Source organism: Falco naumanni, chromosome 11 (genome assembly GCF_017639655.2).
Source record: "Falco naumanni isolate bFalNau1 chromosome 11, bFalNau1.pat, whole genome shotgun sequence".
Classification (NCBI taxonomy): Eukaryota; Metazoa; Chordata; class Aves; order Falconiformes; family Falconidae; genus Falco; species Falco naumanni.
Window position 1 is genome coordinate 2,224,325 of NC_054064.1, and position 20,274 is coordinate 2,244,598.

The 20,274-nt window shown below is 38.4% G+C and overlaps 1 protein-coding gene across 2 annotated transcripts in view; it reads left to right on the plus strand.

The window, feature by feature from the left end:
- Positions 1 to 20,274, plus strand: part of BRINP3 (BMP/retinoic acid inducible neural specific 3) — a 207,247-nt gene that overhangs the window by 110,873 nt on the left and 76,100 nt on the right. For both annotated transcript variants that reach the window (XM_040611115.1, XM_040611116.1), the window contains 2 exons: positions 3,190 to 3,380; positions 13,098 to 13,288. In XM_040611115.1, the coding sequence (XP_040467049.1) occupies positions 3,190 to 3,380; positions 13,098 to 13,288 (382 nt within the window). The remainder of the gene's footprint in view (positions 1 to 3,189; positions 3,381 to 13,097; positions 13,289 to 20,274) is intronic.

Here is a 20,274-nt window from a genome sequence, read left to right on the forward strand (position 1 = left end):
TGTCTCTTTTTTTGTCTTCAGAGATGGCACTTCTTGCCTCTCCCAGAGGGTTTACGTTGTCTTCTCTCCAGGTTTTAAAATACTTAATTTCAGAAAAGCTTCAGGAAAACATAAAAGTTGGTTTGTAAGTTCTCTAAAAGCTTCAGCTCAGTCTGTGGCAGAGTTATAAAACTGACATCTTTTTTTTTTTAAAAAAAGTAATAATAATAATCCAGCTTCTATATTCTTCTTCCTCAGTTTCCTCAGCAGTGAATTTCAAAAGGTGATTACTTGCTACACTAATAATGGCTTCCAACTGGTATGCTCTGAATCACAAAAGAATGCCAAAACCTTCACAGAAGCATTAACCTACTTGCTTTCTCTGAAGTAGCATAAGATACAGCAAAACAACCTTTCCATAGCAAAATAATGTGGGAGGAATTAGTTTGCTTAACTAAGCCAAACAAATTTCTCCTAGTGCTAGAATAACTCCATTTCTGGATTCTGTAAATAAAGGACTTGCAGTAGAACATGAGGAGGTCAGCTTGGAAATACTACTGGATTTGGTATGGAAGAGGCCGCTGTTTCTAGCTTTACTGTTCCAAGAAATCATTTGTGACTTTTGGAGAAGAGCTGTAGGACATATCTAAAACCACAATTCACAAAGAAACACAAAGGCAGTCAGCTTAGGCCAAGGTTAAGAGGAGATTCAAACAAGAGCTGTTATTAGTTACTCAGAACATACCTAATGTTTCGGAAAAAAAAAAAAAAACAAACCTCACATTAAAACCTCCCAAAATTGGAAATTGAAATTAGCAATGTTAAAACTGAAAATAAAATGCACTCCCTGTAGTTAAATGCTACAACAGATTGTTCTGAAATTCTGAGAAATCTTCAGCATCAGCTTTTAAGTCAGGAAGAGGTGTTTTTCTGGGAGACAGTTTCTTCTTCAGTCACAAACTTTCTGACATAGGCAGCAAGAGCCATTTGGTGATGGTCCTTTGCCTGCATTAGAAAGGGGACGTGTGAGGGGATTATGGTGGTCTTCTCTGTCCTTAAAAATTCTGGCAATGAAAATCAAAGGAAGAGTAGCAGCAAACTAGCATTTATAAGAATCTTAACTATTCTGTTATTCTTGTATTTGAACCTCAGCTTTGGTATGGACAATTAATCTGATAGCTAGTTTAGAAGAAAAGGTTTCAACAAGATATAAAATGACTATTTTACATAATAAAATTTCTATTCTTTTCTTGTTGTCAAAGCAATTCTGTCTTGATGGTCTGTTCAGGAATTACATTTGACCTATATTTTCTGACATATTCAAAGGGAAAAAAAACCACCCAACCACTCAAACATGCCCAGAAAGCACAGAATTTAAATATTTATTTATTTATTTATTTTCACTTAAGAAGTACATTTACAGTGCAGGGTAATTCACTGGTTTTAGTGCCTGTATTAATGTGGTCAATATGCCCAGTGAATATTTTTTTCACTTTAGGAATTAAACATGTTTGTCTATAATTTCTTTCTACTGATATGCAGTAGTTCCATAAAAGCTGAAAAAAATAGGGTTTATACCTTTTTAAAAGGAAATTAAATTTGTGAGAGAAAACTTCAAAACCTGACAACTGAATTGAAAGACATACACACACCCCCTCAAATAGTGATTTCCAAATACTAATTTGGCACACTGGTGATGTGTAGAGTCTTTAAGAAACCTGGGGGTCTGTTTAGTCTCATGCTCTTGTTTGGTAAATTACATTATATTTCAGGTAAGTTACATAAATCTTTCTACTGTAATTCTTCTGATTTGTTTTTGATAAAAAATGGCATGTTTCGAGAAGAAAGGCAATCCATGGATGTTGCACCAAATAGTCCCATGTTATGCATCCAAGTTTAAGCTAGACTGGATATAAGACAGTTTGGATCCACAAGTGAAACAGGAAAGTGCTGGAAAGTAGAAGGGCTATGCGAGAATGTATTTATCTGGCTTCTACCAATAATTTTGGATGTAAAAATACTGAGAAATAGTAGTGTTGATTATGTATTACATAGCTCATCCTAGTCAGTCAGCCGCAGGCAACTCCTTTGTTTCAGCTATCCCTCAAATGCTATTTTCCTACTGCATCCTTGATTTTTGCCTTCTGTGTTAATCTTGTAAATGAATGTTGTTCTATATTTAGCTGGAACCTTAAGCAGGATCTTTCAAGCTCGCTAATCTTTTTGCTTTTCCATAATCTTATATAAGAAAAATCTTAATTGATATAGCTATATGAATGATTCCACAAAGTGGCAGCTAAACCACAGTCCAGAGGTTTCCTTGGACTTAATTCTCACAGTACTCAAGTCTTTAACCAAAACAGCTCTTGGTGTACCTTGCAAACACAAAGTTACTACAAATGCTGTGTACCTTGGCTAGATTTTGAGGACAATGAGTTCTTCCACTAATAACTCTATCTGGTATCTTAATTGGTAAGTAAATGAATAAAAAAAAAAATGTGTTTATTGCTGTGCAATTGACTTGTTTGTTTTCCCTGCTATCATCGATTGATTTTGGAGAGGGGAAGGGGACAAATCTTTGAATTCATTTATATCCCTCCTACAACTGAAAAGTCATCTACTTTTAGGAATCGGTCCCGCTGTCTACATATTTCCTCAAAATAGAGGCCAAAAGTACAGAAAACTGGAAATATCATAGTAAGGTCAAATGTGCTGTGATAGTGTTTCTCCAAATTGCTCAAATTAGCCAGTTATGTACCTAAGTGACCTACCATCAAAAGCAAAGAGCATGGCCTGTTTCTTCAAATGTTTTTAAAATTTGCCTTGTGTCATGAAAACATTTATTGCATTTGGTCCACATTTGGGGAAATTATTATTTTAGTTTCATTTTCTAGCAAATCTGCTTGTTCTAGGTCTGTACTCACATCAGAGGCTAAACATAAACAATAGGAACAGCAACACCATAAGTGGCTTATTTTTTATTTATTTTTTTCCAAACAATGATTTTATTATGGAGTACTGCCTCCACTTCTAATAAATAACACTGGTTGCTTGTCCTATGCCTATAACACATGACAGAGTATCACTGTCAAGGCCTGTTATAGTACCCGGCTAGCCGCCTCCAGCTAGTCAACAGAGCAGAGTAGCTTGCAAATGAAGAACATTTGTCCGAATGACATATTTCTGAATGAGAATTGCTTTGTTTTGCAGAGAGTTTGGCCGCTGGAAAGTAAACAATCTTGCTGTCGAAAGAAGAAATTTCCTTGGCTCCCCACTGCCACTTGCCCCTGAATTCTTCCGTAACATAAGGCTACTCGGACGCCGCCCGACCCTGCAACAGATCACAGAAAACCTTATCAAGAAATATGGGACACATTTCCTACTGTCAGCTACCTTGGGAGGTAGGGTTAACGCTTGGAAATATCGTGCATCGGTTTGGTGTGACTGATCTAAAAGTGGTGGTCACAACTGATTTCTCTGTAAACTGTGATGCTCCTTCTCGGAGCAGCTGGGCTGAGCAGCACTCCCTGGGCTGGGCTTGGAAGCACGGGAGCAGCTTTTGTCTACAAGCCTCATGGCTCCCTCATCTTCTGCTGTTGAAATTTCTTTACCTTGTGTAAAGAATTTTACAGACAAAAAAAATAAGAAATCCCGTAGCTAAGATTGAGGTACTTTACTCGAGTTCCTGGTGTGCAGGCTTCTGGTCTTCTTGGGATGTGTCTCTGCACTAAGGGGTCATTAAGGAGAGTGACATTTTTTCTGTAAGAGGTCCTTACAATTTACATAATACCAGATTACACAAGTCCATCACGGTACTGCAGACATGAAGCAAGAAAACCAGTAACAATAACTTCCAACAAATCTTTTCAGCCAGGAATCTTTTAAACGACGTTGGCTGCTGGGAAGCCCCTGTATTGTCACTCTACCCCTTTTAGAACTAGTCTTCACTTAACCGGTGTGACTAAATTTTCAAAATAGGATGATGAGATTTTGCCATGTGATTCCTATTAATATAATGGAATCTGCATCTCTAAATCCCCACGGCCTAATTTGGAAAAGGTAGCCCGATGTATCATTGGGATCCAGTCACTACATGGATTGAAGAAATCCAGTGAAGAGGCCTAATGTTCAAGAGAGAGCATAAATTGTTGTGAATGAAAGATAATTAGTACCTGTGATTACCCATCTAGACATTTCAAAATGAACTGACATTTTCAAAATGCAGTTTTATCCCTTGGTGGATGATTATATTAAAGATAATTCTGGTGATTGAGTATCCTTCCAACAGAACAGTCTTGTCAAAATCCTTTATTCACCTGAGGAATGGTTCTCTTTAATACATTTCATAACTGAATTTTTACCATATATTAAGGAAATGACACTCTTCCTATTCTCTTTTGGCTGATATCTGAGATCTTTAACAGCTGAAATGGCTCACAGTAGCTTCCTTTTGGAAAAGACCATTCTAGAAACAAGGTGAACTTCTGTTTTGCTGTGGTTATTTCAAATAATAAAGAACTAATTCCTACCATTATTTTGGAAACTAGTGTTTCTACAGCAAATTCATTACCATTAGAATTTGAAGAACAACTTACATGTGTTGACCAGTGATTTGGAACAAAATTCCCAGAATTTCTTTTAATTACTCAGTACATTTAATCCATGCTAAAAGTACACTTCTTATATATTACCATCGATTTTCTTGTGTATACAGCACATAGCACATCTGAACAGAAGAACTAACTGCAGAAGTGAAAGAAAATGTTTCTTAAAATATAAAGCATAATAATTAAAGATTTGGCTGAAGCATGTATCCTAATGCAAGGATTATGCAATGGTAAAAATATTTTTTAGTATTATTAGCTATTTGCTGATGACTAACTAACATAACTTTCAGTAGGAACCGCCATGTGGTGAAATTCACTTTCAAGGTGAAATTGGGCCCAACAGCTCTGGGAAAACGAGAGTAGCTGCTCTTTAAAAGTAAAAGACACCAGTATGACACTGATCACAAAAGAGCTGCAGACATGACACCTTTTAGGAAGCGTGGCCCTAAGTAAAAAGTTAAACTCACGGGTATTACTTTTGAAGACACTTGAAAATTGTAGTTTGAACATTCGATATTGTCCCCACAGCCTCGGGTTTTGCTGCAGGGAAACTGGGGCAGGGTGCCCTTTTCTCATCCCTCTTCAGACCACCTCACAAAGGCCTTAAAATGCAGTAGCTGCCACACGCTTGGAAAAATTTTCCACACACAGAGAGTCAGTGTTGACTTCTGGGCTCTGCCAACACTTAATGAAGTCAAAGAGAGTTTTTATATCAAGTGTGATGGGTTTTGATTTAGGCCCCTAGCCTCAGTTTTTAGGCATGATTTCAGGCACACCTGCTGCCTTCCGTTATCATTAGATGGGGGCTGAAGACTTCAAAAAATTGGTTCAGTTAAAATAATTACAGGGAATTAGAAATATCTAAGAATGCTTTCATGAGGTAGCTAATAACCCTATGCTTCCCTGTCTGTGTTAGTTCTCATTTCGGTGCTACATTGAATGGAGATTCCCAGAGATGCTGGTCCACACTTATAACACGAAATTATATTTTTCACTTTCAATAATGTATTCCTCCTTTTTCTTTAATTGAAAGTTGGTTTATTCAGAAACCTTTGTCACTTACGTAGCTCCTTAAAAGCAGAAGACCAAACTGTGTGTGCATAGTACTTTTATTTAATGAATCCCCAGTCATCTGTATTCATGGACATGGAAAGCTTGGCAAATGAACAATCCCGTGGTAAGATTTGTGTGCCTCTGTGACCATTTGGCTTTCATGAATATCCCTTTTTGACCATAAAGGGAACCCTTGCACATGGTTGTTTGTGATATGTTCCCAAATCTTTATTCACAAATGCAGATATATACTCCTCAAGGGCATTCTCAAACAAGAACTTAGGGAAGTTCTATTTTTCTTGTTGCCACAAGATAATGTGGAAAATTACATTTCTCACTGCTTCTGTTTCTTATGGAAATTTTATCTTCTTGTGACATAAACCAAATGTCCATAATGAGCAGCTTCAAGCTGCCTGACAGAAGGACCCTATGTAATCCACTGTTTGCACAGCAAATGCTGCATTGAGCAGTGGGTTCATGGGCGTGCTCACGTGCCGGTGCACAGGAGTAACTACTGCATCTACATTGACTATCTGCAGCGTCAAATCTGCAGGGAAAGGAGAGCAACGGCTGCTCATTTTTGTTAAATTTTGTGCACAAATGGGGATGCTCTGTTGGGCTGGGCCAGTACTAGGAGGTGAAGAAGTTTCCTCCACTCCTCTGTGACTACACATCTCCTGTTTGTGTTAGCAAAATTGCAAATTTACATAGCCCAGGCAACACTGACCAGAGCAGCTTTAGGGAAAAGGTAAGAAAGGACTCATACAAGGGAACTCTGTCCTTGAAGGTGAGAGAAGGCTCTACTGGACAAGTCCCCGAGCACCTCATTTAATCAGATTTGCTCTGAGCAGGGAATTGGACTTGATGACCGCCAGAAATCCCTTGCAGCCTAAATTATTTTCTGACTCTATGAATTGTGTTTCTAAACTCTTTAACAGCTTTCACCTAGCAATTCCAAAAAGCAAATGTCCTCCTTTAAATGAGGGACAATACACAGTATTACTTTTTTCTCCTTTTGTTCTGCATTTACACTTTTCTGTTTTGCTAACATACAGCATGATGCAATTAAGGTCCAGCTTGCCAAATAATAAGCAAGAGCATTAGCTGCTGTACACTTTAATGGTTTACAAAAATTAGTGTACAGTGGTGAGCTTCAGAACTGGAAGTTATCATGAAGCCTAGGGCACCACTGTGGAATAAGTGTAGGAAGAGAAAAATATCAGTGGATCCTACTTCAAAGGCATTCACTATAATGCTGTTGCTATGTATAGATGTAAAGGCTACCCAGCCAACCAATAGGCTTGGCAATGAGAAAATTACAGATAACCAACATACTACAATGGAATGACAGGGCCTTCCAGGCTTTTGGGTGATGTGAGACTGATTTGCGTACTTTGCAAGATCAAGATAGTGGACTTTGCAAATAAGTCCTACTTGCATCTGGAAACATGGTAACTGTTCTGTATAAACAAATTTGCAGGAGGTTGCCAAGGCTTCTTATGAAACTAGAACTTTTTTTAGGCAATTGGCTAAATGGTAATCTTGAGTGTTTGAGATTTATTTATTTTTGCTGTTATTGTCAGCCGTAATTGCTTAAAGTCTTCATTACCAGACCATCTATACACTCGCCTCTCTGGGTCACAAAATATCCCTTGATAATGTTGGAGTCTTTGAGAACAAAAAGAAACAGTTTGGTCTTGACAACAGACAATCTTAATGGGTGTCAGTAGATCAGCTTAACTGCGACCTCTTCTCATTCTCCTCTTCACTCATTACAGTCCCACAGGTGAGTTGGATAGTTACACCTATTCTATTCTACACACTGAATAGAGGGTCAGATTTTCTGCTGCTGATTAATAGTCGTCTTAAGCAGTATATTACTCTCTGTACAGAGATGGGAAAAATTGTCAGGTGGTGTAAACCAGTGAATCTCAATAATTTATGAAAGATTTATGCTCGCACTAACTGCTGATATGACCTTTGTTTTTCTATAACAATTATTTCCATGTAAGAGACAAAATATTGGCAAATAAGGGAGGAGCATCCTGTCTCAAATGACTGATGTGAGAAAGAAACTTGAAAATTTAGCCTCAGGTTTGAAAACAAACACCCGCCCCACTTGTAACCCACCAGGTATATAAACTTTCCAGCATTTAAGATTATGGATGCTAAGGGGAAAAGAAAAATGTAGAAATATATTTTCTTTCTTTTCTCTCCCCACTTAAAGAAGAAAAATTTTAAGTACTAAAACAGATTGTATGTATGGAATTAACGAGTACTTTACTCACTTGAACCACAGAAATGATACCACATCTGGCCTAGCATTAATTTATATGCTTTTTGAACCTGTGCAATTCCATTAGCATCTGCTTAAGTTTGGGAAAATGACCTGCTAAAACCTTAACAGTACATTCTACTATCCATACATGAATAGATTTTCCACTAGCACTAAGCTATTTTTTTATAACAAAGGTATAACTTTTTTTATTATTATTATTATAATGCATTACAGCTATTGTAGCTGAGTGTTCTTGAGTGTTCTATTTAATCAGAAACTTTTGAGGCATTCATAGACCAAAGACCTTTATGCATTTGTAAAATACGTATATGTATATAAAGACAGAGCTCTAGGTAGGTAACTGTCCATGGCGCTCAGATGTATCTGCCTTTGAGTGTTCTCCTTTCATTAGTTTCCTCACTCTCTGACACGAAGTGATGGGTACTGCTTGGATCACGGCTTTTTCCTACCACTCCCCATCTACAGACAAAAATATGACGCATCAAGGCATATGATCTTTTCATTGTTACAAAGATGTAGGTACAGGAGAACAATCTCTCAATAACTGAGTTAGAAAATGGCACTAAATATTTAAATCAAAATAATATGTATTATTATGTATAACAAAATGTATTTACTCCTTCAACAGATGGTTATATTTAGTTACAATTGTTACAGCGTTATTCCAATTCTACCATGTCAATGATTCTGATTTGCATTTTTTACTTAAATAATTTGTGAAGATATTCTTAATATGTACACAAAATTAACTTCTAATTTCTGAATGCCATTTCTAAACTATTGTTTAGAAGTCTTCCACCTAAATGGCCACGGATGGGTTATGTGTCTAGGTAAATTCCTATATACCTGTTTTATTTTATGCTTTAGTTTTTGAAAAATGGCATGTAGAATATTTTTTTCAACTCAGGAGTTAGTTTAACTTATAAATATAAATAGTGGAAAGTATGTTTATACAAACCTAGAAAGAATTAAATATATAGGCTAAGTTATAAGCTAGCAAATTCCAGGGCTCAGGGAGACATTAATATATATTGTGCCAATGCCAGTCTATAGTGTGAATGTCAATCTCCTGCCCCCCAGTGAGTATCTGTCAGTGACATCAGCTACATGGTTATAAAGCATCACTGTAGTGACTCTGGTAATTTTCTGAACTATTCATTGGATTATGTAGCATTGTTTTGACCAAATGTTTTTGTGCTATTTCTTTTAAACCTGAGAAAGTGAAGTTAACTGACTCTTGAATTTTGTGAATTAGAGAGAATACAGCTGTGTGGATCCAATGCTGAATATTCATGTTTTCTTAGTATACACTGGCATTAATAATTTTCAGTTCTTAAAATTTATAACTTTGAACAGTTTTTTAAATCACACTTGCTTCTAGCTAATGCTTGAGTGTTGTCTTAGCCTATTTCATGGTGGCAGACTATAACCAGTAAAAAACCAAGACCCATCCATGTTTCAGATGTGACAGAGAAAAAAGAACTTAAAATGTTAATTATCTTCCACAAATTAAATACAAGCCAGTGATGTTACTTTATAAGCCCTGAGTTCTGAGTGCGAAAGGGATCCCTGTTACAGTTCTGCAGTGACATGGATGCCTGAGTGCTAACATATGAGGGAGTTCTCTGGGGTTTAATCCACTTTTTCTAGCAAGTGCTAAATCACCTCTGACAGATGAAAAACTTCCAGAAACTCTAAGATGTCTTTTGAGCAGGAAATATTTTTGAAATTTACCTGATTGCACTTGGTATTAGCATAGTGCCTGAGAAGACGAGTGATGAGCTAGGACCCGCTTGTGTGAGCTGCCCTACAAATGCGATGTACAGACTTTTGAGGAGAAGGGGCTTCCATCACAGTTGCACTGAAGGCCCCCATCACTCCAGCTATGTGCTTTCATCAGCCTTGGGAGATGTAATCTGATGTGATCTGAGTCAAAGTAAACATTCAAAATCATTTCAACCTGGTTACAGAGCATGAAAAAAGAAAACATATCTGTCACGGAGCGGGGATAGAGACGGCAGGGGTTGGGTGCTGGGGGATCCTGCCTGACAAAACACCCCCACCAGCAACTGCCACGGCAAGCATGGGATCAAGCACGACTAGGGTAATAGGATGATGTGATAACTGTGAGGGAGTTCAGATGTTATTTTCCTGACATTTTCTAATCAAAGCAACATAACACTGTTATTTTTCAAGTTATTTTTTTGAAACAGGAGGTTTTATTGTAGTTCTGCTCTCCACCCCCCTGGAAAACAAATGGTTTTGAAGGGAACAAAAGTGAATAAACTCTGTTTTAATAATGAATCTTACCAGAATTCAGTTGACATAGAAGCAGTCCCACCGTCTCTACTAATAACTAATACAGACCAATCAAAAGAGTTTACACCAGAGCAAGATGGGGCGGCATGCTGGCTAATGAAACACAACATAAAAAATAAATAAAATATTTTTCTCCGCTTTGCAGAGATTTTCTGCAACATTAAGGACTTGTTTTCTTGTATCTTACAATTCATTATAAGCTATTTCCAGCGGAAAGCCAGTTGAGCTTGCAAAGGTCACTGTAAAATAAATATATTAGCTAAGACCTCTGGAAAGGGGAAAAACGGGAGGGATCTCCTAGTGAAATTTTACACTTTATTTGCGCAGCCTGAACTGGTCACTGACACAGTATTTACCCCTGGGAGTTCTCATGTCGTCTGCTCTGGTATGACCGTGCCTTTATAGCTCCACAAACAGCTGCACCAAGCCTGTGGCCCCTGGCTCAGCTCTCAGCCCACTCCATCACTTTTCATTTCAGAAACATCTTTCACGCTGGCCAGAGTCACAAGGCAGGTTTAGAAGAGGCAGGTTTTATTGTGCGGGCACAGCTGAATGCCAGCAATGTTGGAACTTAGACCAGGTTTTGACGGCAAATTTCTCTTAGAGTACAAGTCATTAGACTTTGCTGTACTTTTCCAGCTCCGTACCCATGGCAGCTGGCATGGATGCAGCACGGTGTGAATAACGGCCCACCTGGCCACCGGGCCGTCAGCAACGCGCGGCAGCGCAGCGTAGCAAACAGTGGTGCTCCAGTCTGCGCTAGTGCAACGTGCTCATACCTGCCCTGCCAAGCAACCGTAGGCTGCTTTGCAGGAGGTTCTGGCAGTAGTTAAATAAAATGCAAACCTATGTCTACTTATTAGAGCAGAGAGATTAGGTAACTGGATGGGGAAATCCTGTTACTTACGGAGGCTGCTGTAATTCCTGGTTCTTTGGAGTTCAGGAAATTAATCCCTGCTTTGATGACTGCATGCTCAAAAAAACGACCCATTATGAAACTGTAGGAGAAGAAGTATAAATATAGTGGTGAAAGCCGAGGTAGGCTCCAGCTGGAATAGCCAGCTGTCCTGGGCAGCAGCTGTCCCTTCCAGGACAAAATGAGCATACTGGACAAGCCTGGCAGGTCTAATTAGATAAGAGGCTCCTGGATAATGGCAGTTTTTCCTATGTGAGGTCTGAAAGGCCTGACTGTCCTCTGAATTTGTGAGGGACTGGGAAACACTGTAAGGTACATTGATTACCACGAATGCACTCTTTCTCCAAACAGAAATGAATTTTGCGAGTGGAGGGAGCTGTGTGTCGAATTTGTCAATAGATGTGGCCTCCTGCACAGAGGCACGCGCTCTTCATTTAGCATTGCTCACCACCAACATTATCGCCCTTTGAAGATGATGTCATGTTTTCATCCTACATATTATCCCTCTACAGCTATTACTTTTTGGCACATAAACCCATCCAAAGCTGGCATCCCACCCTCTGAATGGGCAAAATGCCACTGCAGCAGATGGGTGAGCAATGAAAGTAGCACGAGTGGCGAGGCAGACCCTATCGGGGTAGCTTCCTTTCCAAGAACAAGGGAATAACATTCAGTGGAGTCGTTCAGCACCTAAAATACAGGTATAATGATAGTATTCATTGGTTCTTGAGATTAATGTTGAAGAATGCAAGTCACCGAACACAGGCTGGGAAAGTCAGAAAAGCGTTTTTGTAGTTACTTTGGACATAAGTTGCACTGAAGAAAACACTGAGTTAAAAAATTACTTTTCTGATTCATTTTCTGAATTGAAGAGTTTTGCCTAAAAACATTACTAAATGAACAAAGTCTTGATTGGTCTGAAACACAGGACAAAAATACCCATGGAATAAATTATAAACATGGAAAATTCCTTACAAATTTAACAGTATCAGTAGGTCTGATCTGGAATGGTTCTTAAGAACTTGTTTAGTTAAACAAGTGAGATTTTGCTTTGGCTTTGTTTTCAATAATCCTACAAGAATGAAAATGTCTAAATTCAATAGTATTTCTGCACATCTCTTTAAAGACAAAGAAAGTGAGAAATCCACAGTGTAAGATGCTGGAGCTTCTCTTTGCTTTCAGAAAGACACCTCTGCTTTGGGAGTTAGGAAAGTGCTATTTATGTTTCCCCTTTTTAAAAGAAAATAGCTAACATTCTTTTAATATATTTTTTTACTTTTCAGTTATATAAATTTGGTTTAAGGCAACTGTTTTATAAGGTTTCAGGCATTTTGGCATTGCTGAATTGATCAGACAACACAGGATTGCTCATAACAAGATTGTTTATAACAAGTTGTAATGAAGTATCTTCTGAAATCAGACATGATACATGTTTTAAAAGAAAGAAACATAATAATAATAAAAAGGGGGTCTCAGGTATTACCCTGGTTCCATTTTTTAAAATGCTAATGTTAAATACTAAAAAAGTTGAAGGTATTAAGCAACTTTGGAAATAAACAAGTTTTATGCATGATTTAAATTGAATGTCTACATTACAGTAGTATCTCTCTGTTGTGGGTAAATAGGAGTTAGTATAGCAGATCTATGCCCAGTGTCATTGCATTTTAGGCATAAATAGTTCCTATTGTATAATTGTTATTCATATGAGGCACCAAACCATAAGAATAAATACCTAGAATAGTATTTGAATAGAATGTTGTCCATGTGCTTAAGCACTGAAGTTTTTGCCTCTGCCACCAGGGAGGGATATCTAAACATTAGGCAACAGCCAGGGAAAACTTTGGCTTGCCACCTTCTTTCTGGCAAAATGAGACTTGCAGCAGATGTCCCTGATGAATGCTGTGCTTTCTGTTTCCCTGCCCAGGAGAGGAGTCACTCACAATTTTTGTGGACAAACGGAAGCTGAGCAAGAGGTCAGAGGGAAGTGATCCCAGCACCAACAGCTCTGCAGTGACTCTGGAGACCCTGCACCAGCTTGCAGCATCCTACTTCATTGACAGGGACAGCACGCTGCGCAGGCTCCACCATATCCAGATTGCCTCCACTGCCATAAAGGTAGGGGAAGCCCTCTAATACCGGCCTGCAGATATGTGTCTAGATTTACCAGCTTCTCCTCTGGAGAAAGGTGTTTTGATTAGTAAACCCAGATTTGTTAGCAGAACAATGCTTTTTGTTGTAAACTTTTTCGCCTGATTCAAAGTATTCAATTGATAATGAAGATTCTACTTTAAAAGAAGGTCTAACCCACTAAAGATGCTACTCTTGATGAGTGATGCATAATTTGAAGGATACAGATGGCCCTCATAGAACTGTTTCATCATTGAGACAATCTCTTTTACGTATGTACTCAGCAACTGCATTTATAGACAGACTTATGTTTGTGTACAGGAGAATACAGTTCCCTCATACTTTTCTTTTTTCTTTTTCTTCTTTTTTTAAACATAGTAATAGTACTCTTGTGAGTGCTTTTCTTTTGAGCAGCTCTCTAGCCTCATGTTGCTTATTTGAAATAACCTCTCTCAGACCATTTCCAGCATTGGAGGGCAAATAAAATGTTAACTTGCAGTTGAATGTGCATTAATTATGAAGCTTTTAATGTAAAATGTGATTGAGAATTCATTCCACTCGTTGTATCTTTCCACCGGTAACTAAGGTCTTCATTAAAGACCATCTGGAACCCACTGCAGTTTCCCAGTACCTTAGCTGTTACTCAAGTAAATATATATTTACTTCCTTGGGAGTGCCAGCACCCTTAGAGTGAGAAGGATGGAACTGGAATTTGTGGCTGGGCAGCACTTGCTCAGTGTGGCTGCTGGTACGTGGAGCACATTCCCCTGTCCCTTCCGTGGTGGGCTGGCGGTATGGCAGCTACCCCCAGCTCGGAGCTGGTCATCCGCAGGTGCAGGATGGTGTCTGGCTGCTTAGGCAGTACAGCTGAAAATGCAGCAGAACTGACAGAGTCCAATCTCAGTAAGGGCTACCCATCTGATCACAGAGTCTTGCTGCAGAACATCACACCACCCATCCATCTGATCTGACTAATTTTCATAATCTAGTTGTTTATCATGTAGACATACAGCAGCCCTTAAAACTAGGCTCCTTCTATGTCGATATAATTTATGACTGAAACCAGTGGTAACTGAAGTGATAGAACATAGAAACGTAGAGAAAACATGGTGTCTGAAAGAATTTTCGCTTTTCTATTCACTGAAAAATGTTTAAAGCAGATTTGTGTCACAATGCAGAATTCTACCCTGCTTGCTAACGATTTATGTAATGAACTTTCTGCGTGTCCGAAGGTTTTTACCAACAGTACAAAATGACTAAGTTTTCTCTCCCCCCTCTCACTGAGGTAGATACAAATGCAAGCTGTAGTCCATCAGCAAATCTGATTTGATTAACTGACTGCAGTAGTCTCTGGAAAATGGTTCTCACATCAGATGCAACAGTGCTGATAGGTGAAAGGCTCACTTTTTAGCTTGCTTCCATTGACAGACCGGGAGCATTTGCATTACAAATTTCTATTGTCAGAATGCTTAACTGAACAAAAAACCCTTTTCTGTTGAAAACTAGGAACACAAAAGCAGCCAGGGAAGGCATTTTTTTTGTTCTTCCCCTCCACAGAAATTTTAAATACTGTTGGTTTTTAACTAGATTCTAGATCGTTGGTGTAAATAGCATCTTTCAAAATAATTTGTTAAAACACAGATAGTGGCATCGGGGTTAGACCACCACTTTCCCTGGAGCTGCAGAGCCAGATCTCTGCGTTCAAGTGGATCCGCTTAAGGGCTGATTTGGGACAAGTGACCCCTGGGGAACCTGGGGACAGGGTGGCTACCAGCCAGCTCTGTGCCTTCACCTGCTGGGCTGCTCCAGGGAAGAGAGCAAACCCTGTGCTTTTTACATCATAAAATACCGGGTAGGTTATTAAGTCACAGCACCTTTTGTGTCTGGCTTGCTCACCACAGGTCTGCTCAAAGCCTTCCTCTGCACAAGAGGTCGAGCTGGGGATTTGTAAAGGGAGTCCAAGAAAAGCTTTCTCAGTTTACCATAACTCCTTTCTGACCAGCAAAGAAATCAAATATAGAAGTATTGGAACAGGTTTAGAAATCCCTGAAATTCTGAGTTTATATTAGAAGTTTTCCAAGTGATACATGATCATTTCTGGATTGCTGACTAGTTAACAACAACAAAAAAATCATGTTCAGAATCTATTTAGTATTTGATATTATCTTTTTTTTTTTTTTTTTCTTTCCTCCTGACTTACCTGTGGTTTTTGGTTATCTGGTTTGGGCATTGTAAATTGGTAGCACATTTATAAGATTTAACGATAATTTAGCAACAAAAATGTAATAAGAACATTATGGGAGGAAATATTCCCTTGTCCACAGGAGCATGAAATAGTAAGGAAAAACTAAGCATGCAGTAGCAAAGAGGGTCTTGATACTACCTTGAAAGCTCCACCAAGGGGGGATTTCTGTAGGACAGGCAAGAGGATGGGCATTTCACAGAGCTGTAGCAGCAGTCAGCCGTGTGCTAGGGTAGCAATGAACAGCTCATCCATTCACAAACCAGGGCTGTGTCTCCGTTTGACCATTCCGTTTCTAACGTTTCCAGCTTCTCTGTCTGGTGCTTCCTTAATAGATTAAGGAAGAGGAATCCATGAATTCTCTTGAGTTACAGAACCAAGTCAACAACAGGTCAAATATTAGGTGAGAATGATCAAGTTCAATTAGTCTTCTCAGGAAAAAAAAATTTGCCAGCAATAAATATGTGTTTTCACAAATTCTAAGTTCTCTTTGGAAGGTAACACATAGTGAAACGTTTTCCTCCTTTATGTAATCAAAACAATTAATCCTTGAGCACTTCTTACATTCTTCATTCAAATTCATTGAGATATGCGATAGCTGATTCTTTTTTTTTTCTTACAGGCCTTGATACATTGTTTTGTGGGACTGATGCAGGAAGATAATACTTTGATAAATTTTATAATTAAGTTTTTCTATCAAATCGCTAAGTTATGTCACAGAGAAAGGAAAGCATTGAGAAGGGAGAAGTGAGAATTAACATTAATATCTTCATGTTTAATTCTTACTTATCTAGTGAAAAACAGTACCATTTAGAGCAAAATATATTAAAGTGCAACACGAGGAAAGGAGTGAGAGAGGTGTATTTGATGAATCAAGTTTCTTAATCAAATTTGTTTGTAATCAAGTTTGTTAGCTGTGACATAATTATCCTTGAAAATAACATGAGTACAACAGATTGAGGCTTCACATTAATCACATAGACAACACATTGTTTATTCCATATTATAAAAGGTAAAATCACCATGTTACAACATTTTCCAGTTGGAAACCAAATGTCCATGGGAGCTACCCAGAGACTGTATCAATATTTAACTTTTTTAAAAGTCCCCGATACATACATTCTTTCAATATTAATTTAATGCATGCATTTTAGTGTGAGTGGTTAGGCTCATATGCTAAATCAACAGTTTGCAGCCTCAAGGGCCTCATTGGAAACTCACCAAGCGCCTGAGGGCTGCATCTAATTTGCATATACATTTACATGAATGTACATCCTGTTGTGTTTGAAATATTACAGATCCAACATTACTTCCTTTGCATGCTCATTTTAGAAGCTTTTTCCTATGAAAATTTCTCTTCAGATGCACTGATGACTGTTAGCTCTCCCTATTAACATCCCTATTATGATGATGGGGTATGCTCTCCTCTTGTTTAATAAAATCCTGTACAGTCATGGAAGCAGAATACAAATAAAGTCAGCAAATGTTTTTCTTTCCCTGTGTGGTATCTTTAATGAGCTCTCCATTATCTACCTCAGCTCTTCCAGCTCAGTGTCGTTCTGGCTTCTGTACAGCCGTGCTAATTTGCACCTCTTGAAGATCTACCCACAGCTGGAGGCCCAGGGGAGGGTGAAATGGCCTGAGACCTAAGACTATGCAATGACCCTAATCCATATGACTGACTCCTTTCCTTTGCTGATTGACGGATGGTGTGAACAAGACATGAAGGTCACAAGTTACTGTAGCATCTACAGTGATTCTGGCAACACGTCCTGTCATTGCCCACTGGCAGAATGACATTGGTGTACCACCCTGAGATCGTGCATTCACACTCTTAAAAACTAATTAGGAGACTTTTCCAGTGGTGGGTAGGTGGAAGAGGGCTATGCATAGTACATCTAGGTTTCATTCTGCTTTCTGACTCTATGGTTGACAGCAGTATACCCCTACTCAAATGACCCTGAATCCTGTTCACCAAAAGCCATAATTCCACCACTGTCACTAATAAACTTCTGCACTAATTCCAAATAAGTGTGCAGAACACAGAAGGAACACATTGGTTACACAGTAAATTAAATACTATTGAATATTTTTACTGCATTCTGCAAAAGGATAAACACATTTGTATTAGGCAAGTATAATATCGCCATTAATAAAGTGTTACAGTAATTGTGTTGTGGAGGATATCTTCTTCCATTCCAGAATACATTTTCTTTCAAGGGAGTTGGGTCAGGTGAATACAGTGCAGGTGTTATCTTAAGGTTCAAGCAGCTGTGGGACAGACACAGTGCAACAACAGAACAGGAGGCAACAGAACAGAGGCATAAATTGAATTTTCCACCAGCTATTTACAGCCACATTAGAGCCCATTTATTCCATCTGAGTGAGAAAGAATAAACATCCTTGAGAATGTGCCCTCTAATTTCAATTAAATTTTATTGTGCTATTTGGTTTTTGGTTGGGTGGGTGGTTTTTTTTCTTTTTTTTCTTTCTTTTTTTTTCCAATGAAAGAGTAAAGCACTTTGGTTGTCTCTGAAAACTTTAGATTATGAATAGTTTCCAAGAACAGGGCTCTATTGTGATGGTAACTATATCTGATTATGTATAATTAACCCATGAATGACTCATGGTGAGCTGTTAGACAGGAAAGTGTAATTAAATTAGTTTCTTACTCAAAACTCAGACTGGACTACAGACTTTTTTTTTCTTTCTTTTTTTGTTTTGCCTGGAAAAGCTTTCTCGCTTCATTTTTTTCTTTCATACCTCATGCTGGAATGTGTTTTTCTGTGGATTCAAGTAATTGCTATAATCAAAATAGAAATGCTGAAATACTAAAGCTTTTCACTATTGTCAGATTTCTGCCAAATTCAAAATGTAAATAGTTTTCAGAATTTTGTATAAGCAGCCAAATTTTTTTAAGCTTTTGAAATCTGGATCGTGAATCCTTCTTCCTTCTTCCTCACTTCCCCATTCATTTTGTGGACAGGATTTAAGACTATAGCTGAGAAACCTTGCAAATGACCAAAACTTGGGAAGCTCAAAAAATTGTGCACAGCAGGATCTTCAAGTTGCAGAATCAGAGTTTGAAATGTTGGGTTGGAAAGACCTGTAATATCAGGTATTTTTTGACTACACTGAAGAAATTAAATAGTCAATCTAAGTTTAATTAAAGAAATCTAGCGAACTAAAAGCTAGAAATGACCATAACTTTTCAAAAATCGGTGGCTTCCCTATTGTGTTGGTGTGGTGACATTACTTATGCATGTCAAGGAAAAAACACAGCACAGATTTTCAAGGACAGGTATTGCTCAGCTCCATTATAAAACTCTAAGTTCTCCACTACCTGAGGAAATCAAATTGCCTTCATGCAAGACCAAAGCTTGCAATTTTTCACAGAGGGAGTTAAAAATTAAGGTTTTCAGGAAATACATAGAGATTGTGCTACCAAATCTTTATCTTGATGTGGTAAACTCGCATGAAATTTTTGTGAGAATTGAATTCTTTTGCAAGTTATTTTGAAAGTCTCACTCATCATTAAAAGCTTCACAAAATCAGCTCACTATTTATATGGTTATGTATGTATTTCTAAACTTAAATTTGGGTCTTCAACTAACCTTACCAGAGGAACTGGGACCTGCAGTTAAGCATCTATCTATTTCCCATTACATTTTGGGCATAACCTATCTCCTAAGGGTCTTTCAGTAATCTGGATTGAACTGCAGATTTGGATAGGCAAGTTTAGACAGCTGGGATCAAAATGCTGAGGTGGTGGTCCTTGAGCCTGGCTAAATCATGCCACAAAGCACCATGCAGAGGCTGCGTGCTCGTATAGTGCATGGTGCTAACACCAGTACGAAGTGACACGCAGGACATGGCCAGAAAGCTGCACCACCACAGTGCTGTGCCCAGGCCAATACATGGTGTTTCTCCAGGGGTGTCTTTGCTCAGGAGCAGCAGAGTTCCACAGCTATATCCCTTCCTTTTTCTGAAGCTAGACCAATTTCAGGTAACTAAGAAGTCTCTGTACCATCTTCTACTGTGCAGCACGCAATTTGTGTTTGTCTCATTATAAAGTTGAAATACATGAGATTTTATACATTAATGTCTGGGAACTGTTGGAGATCTTTGGATCAAATTCATCATAGGTAAAACAAAATCTTCTGGCTGCCATGTGTGGACTGTTAAGTAACTGTAAGAATACACCAGTTGTAAAGGTTAGGGACTTATTATTCAGGATTTGAAGGTGATGATATTAAAAACAACTTTAATTCATTTGGACAGTTGAGTTTTAATTAAATTGAAACTCCAGGGCTGCTTTCTCTAAAAGGTAATGTAGAGGTCAGCTCTTCAGCTGGTGTAAAACAGCACAATTCCTTTGAGAATCTGGCCCTCACTATTCCAAAGAGTGAGAGAGAAGGGGGAGGGGAAAAGAGACCAGCAAGTTAATGCAGTAACATGTTTTACTAAACACTCTCAGAATGCATACTCAGCAACATAATTGACACGATACATCACAGCAGCTGCAGTATGACACTAGTAAAAGGATGTGTTTTAGCAGCCTCTAATACAAGCTATTCTGTCTCATTATATTTTCAGCAATGCGCATAGAGGAATAATGAGTGCAAGAAGTTATAACCTCGCCAGCTAGTTGGTAACACAGCATGAAATGCTTTCAAATCAACAAAATAGCACATAGTAGAGATGCTAGGATAGGCATTTTGGAAAGACTTTA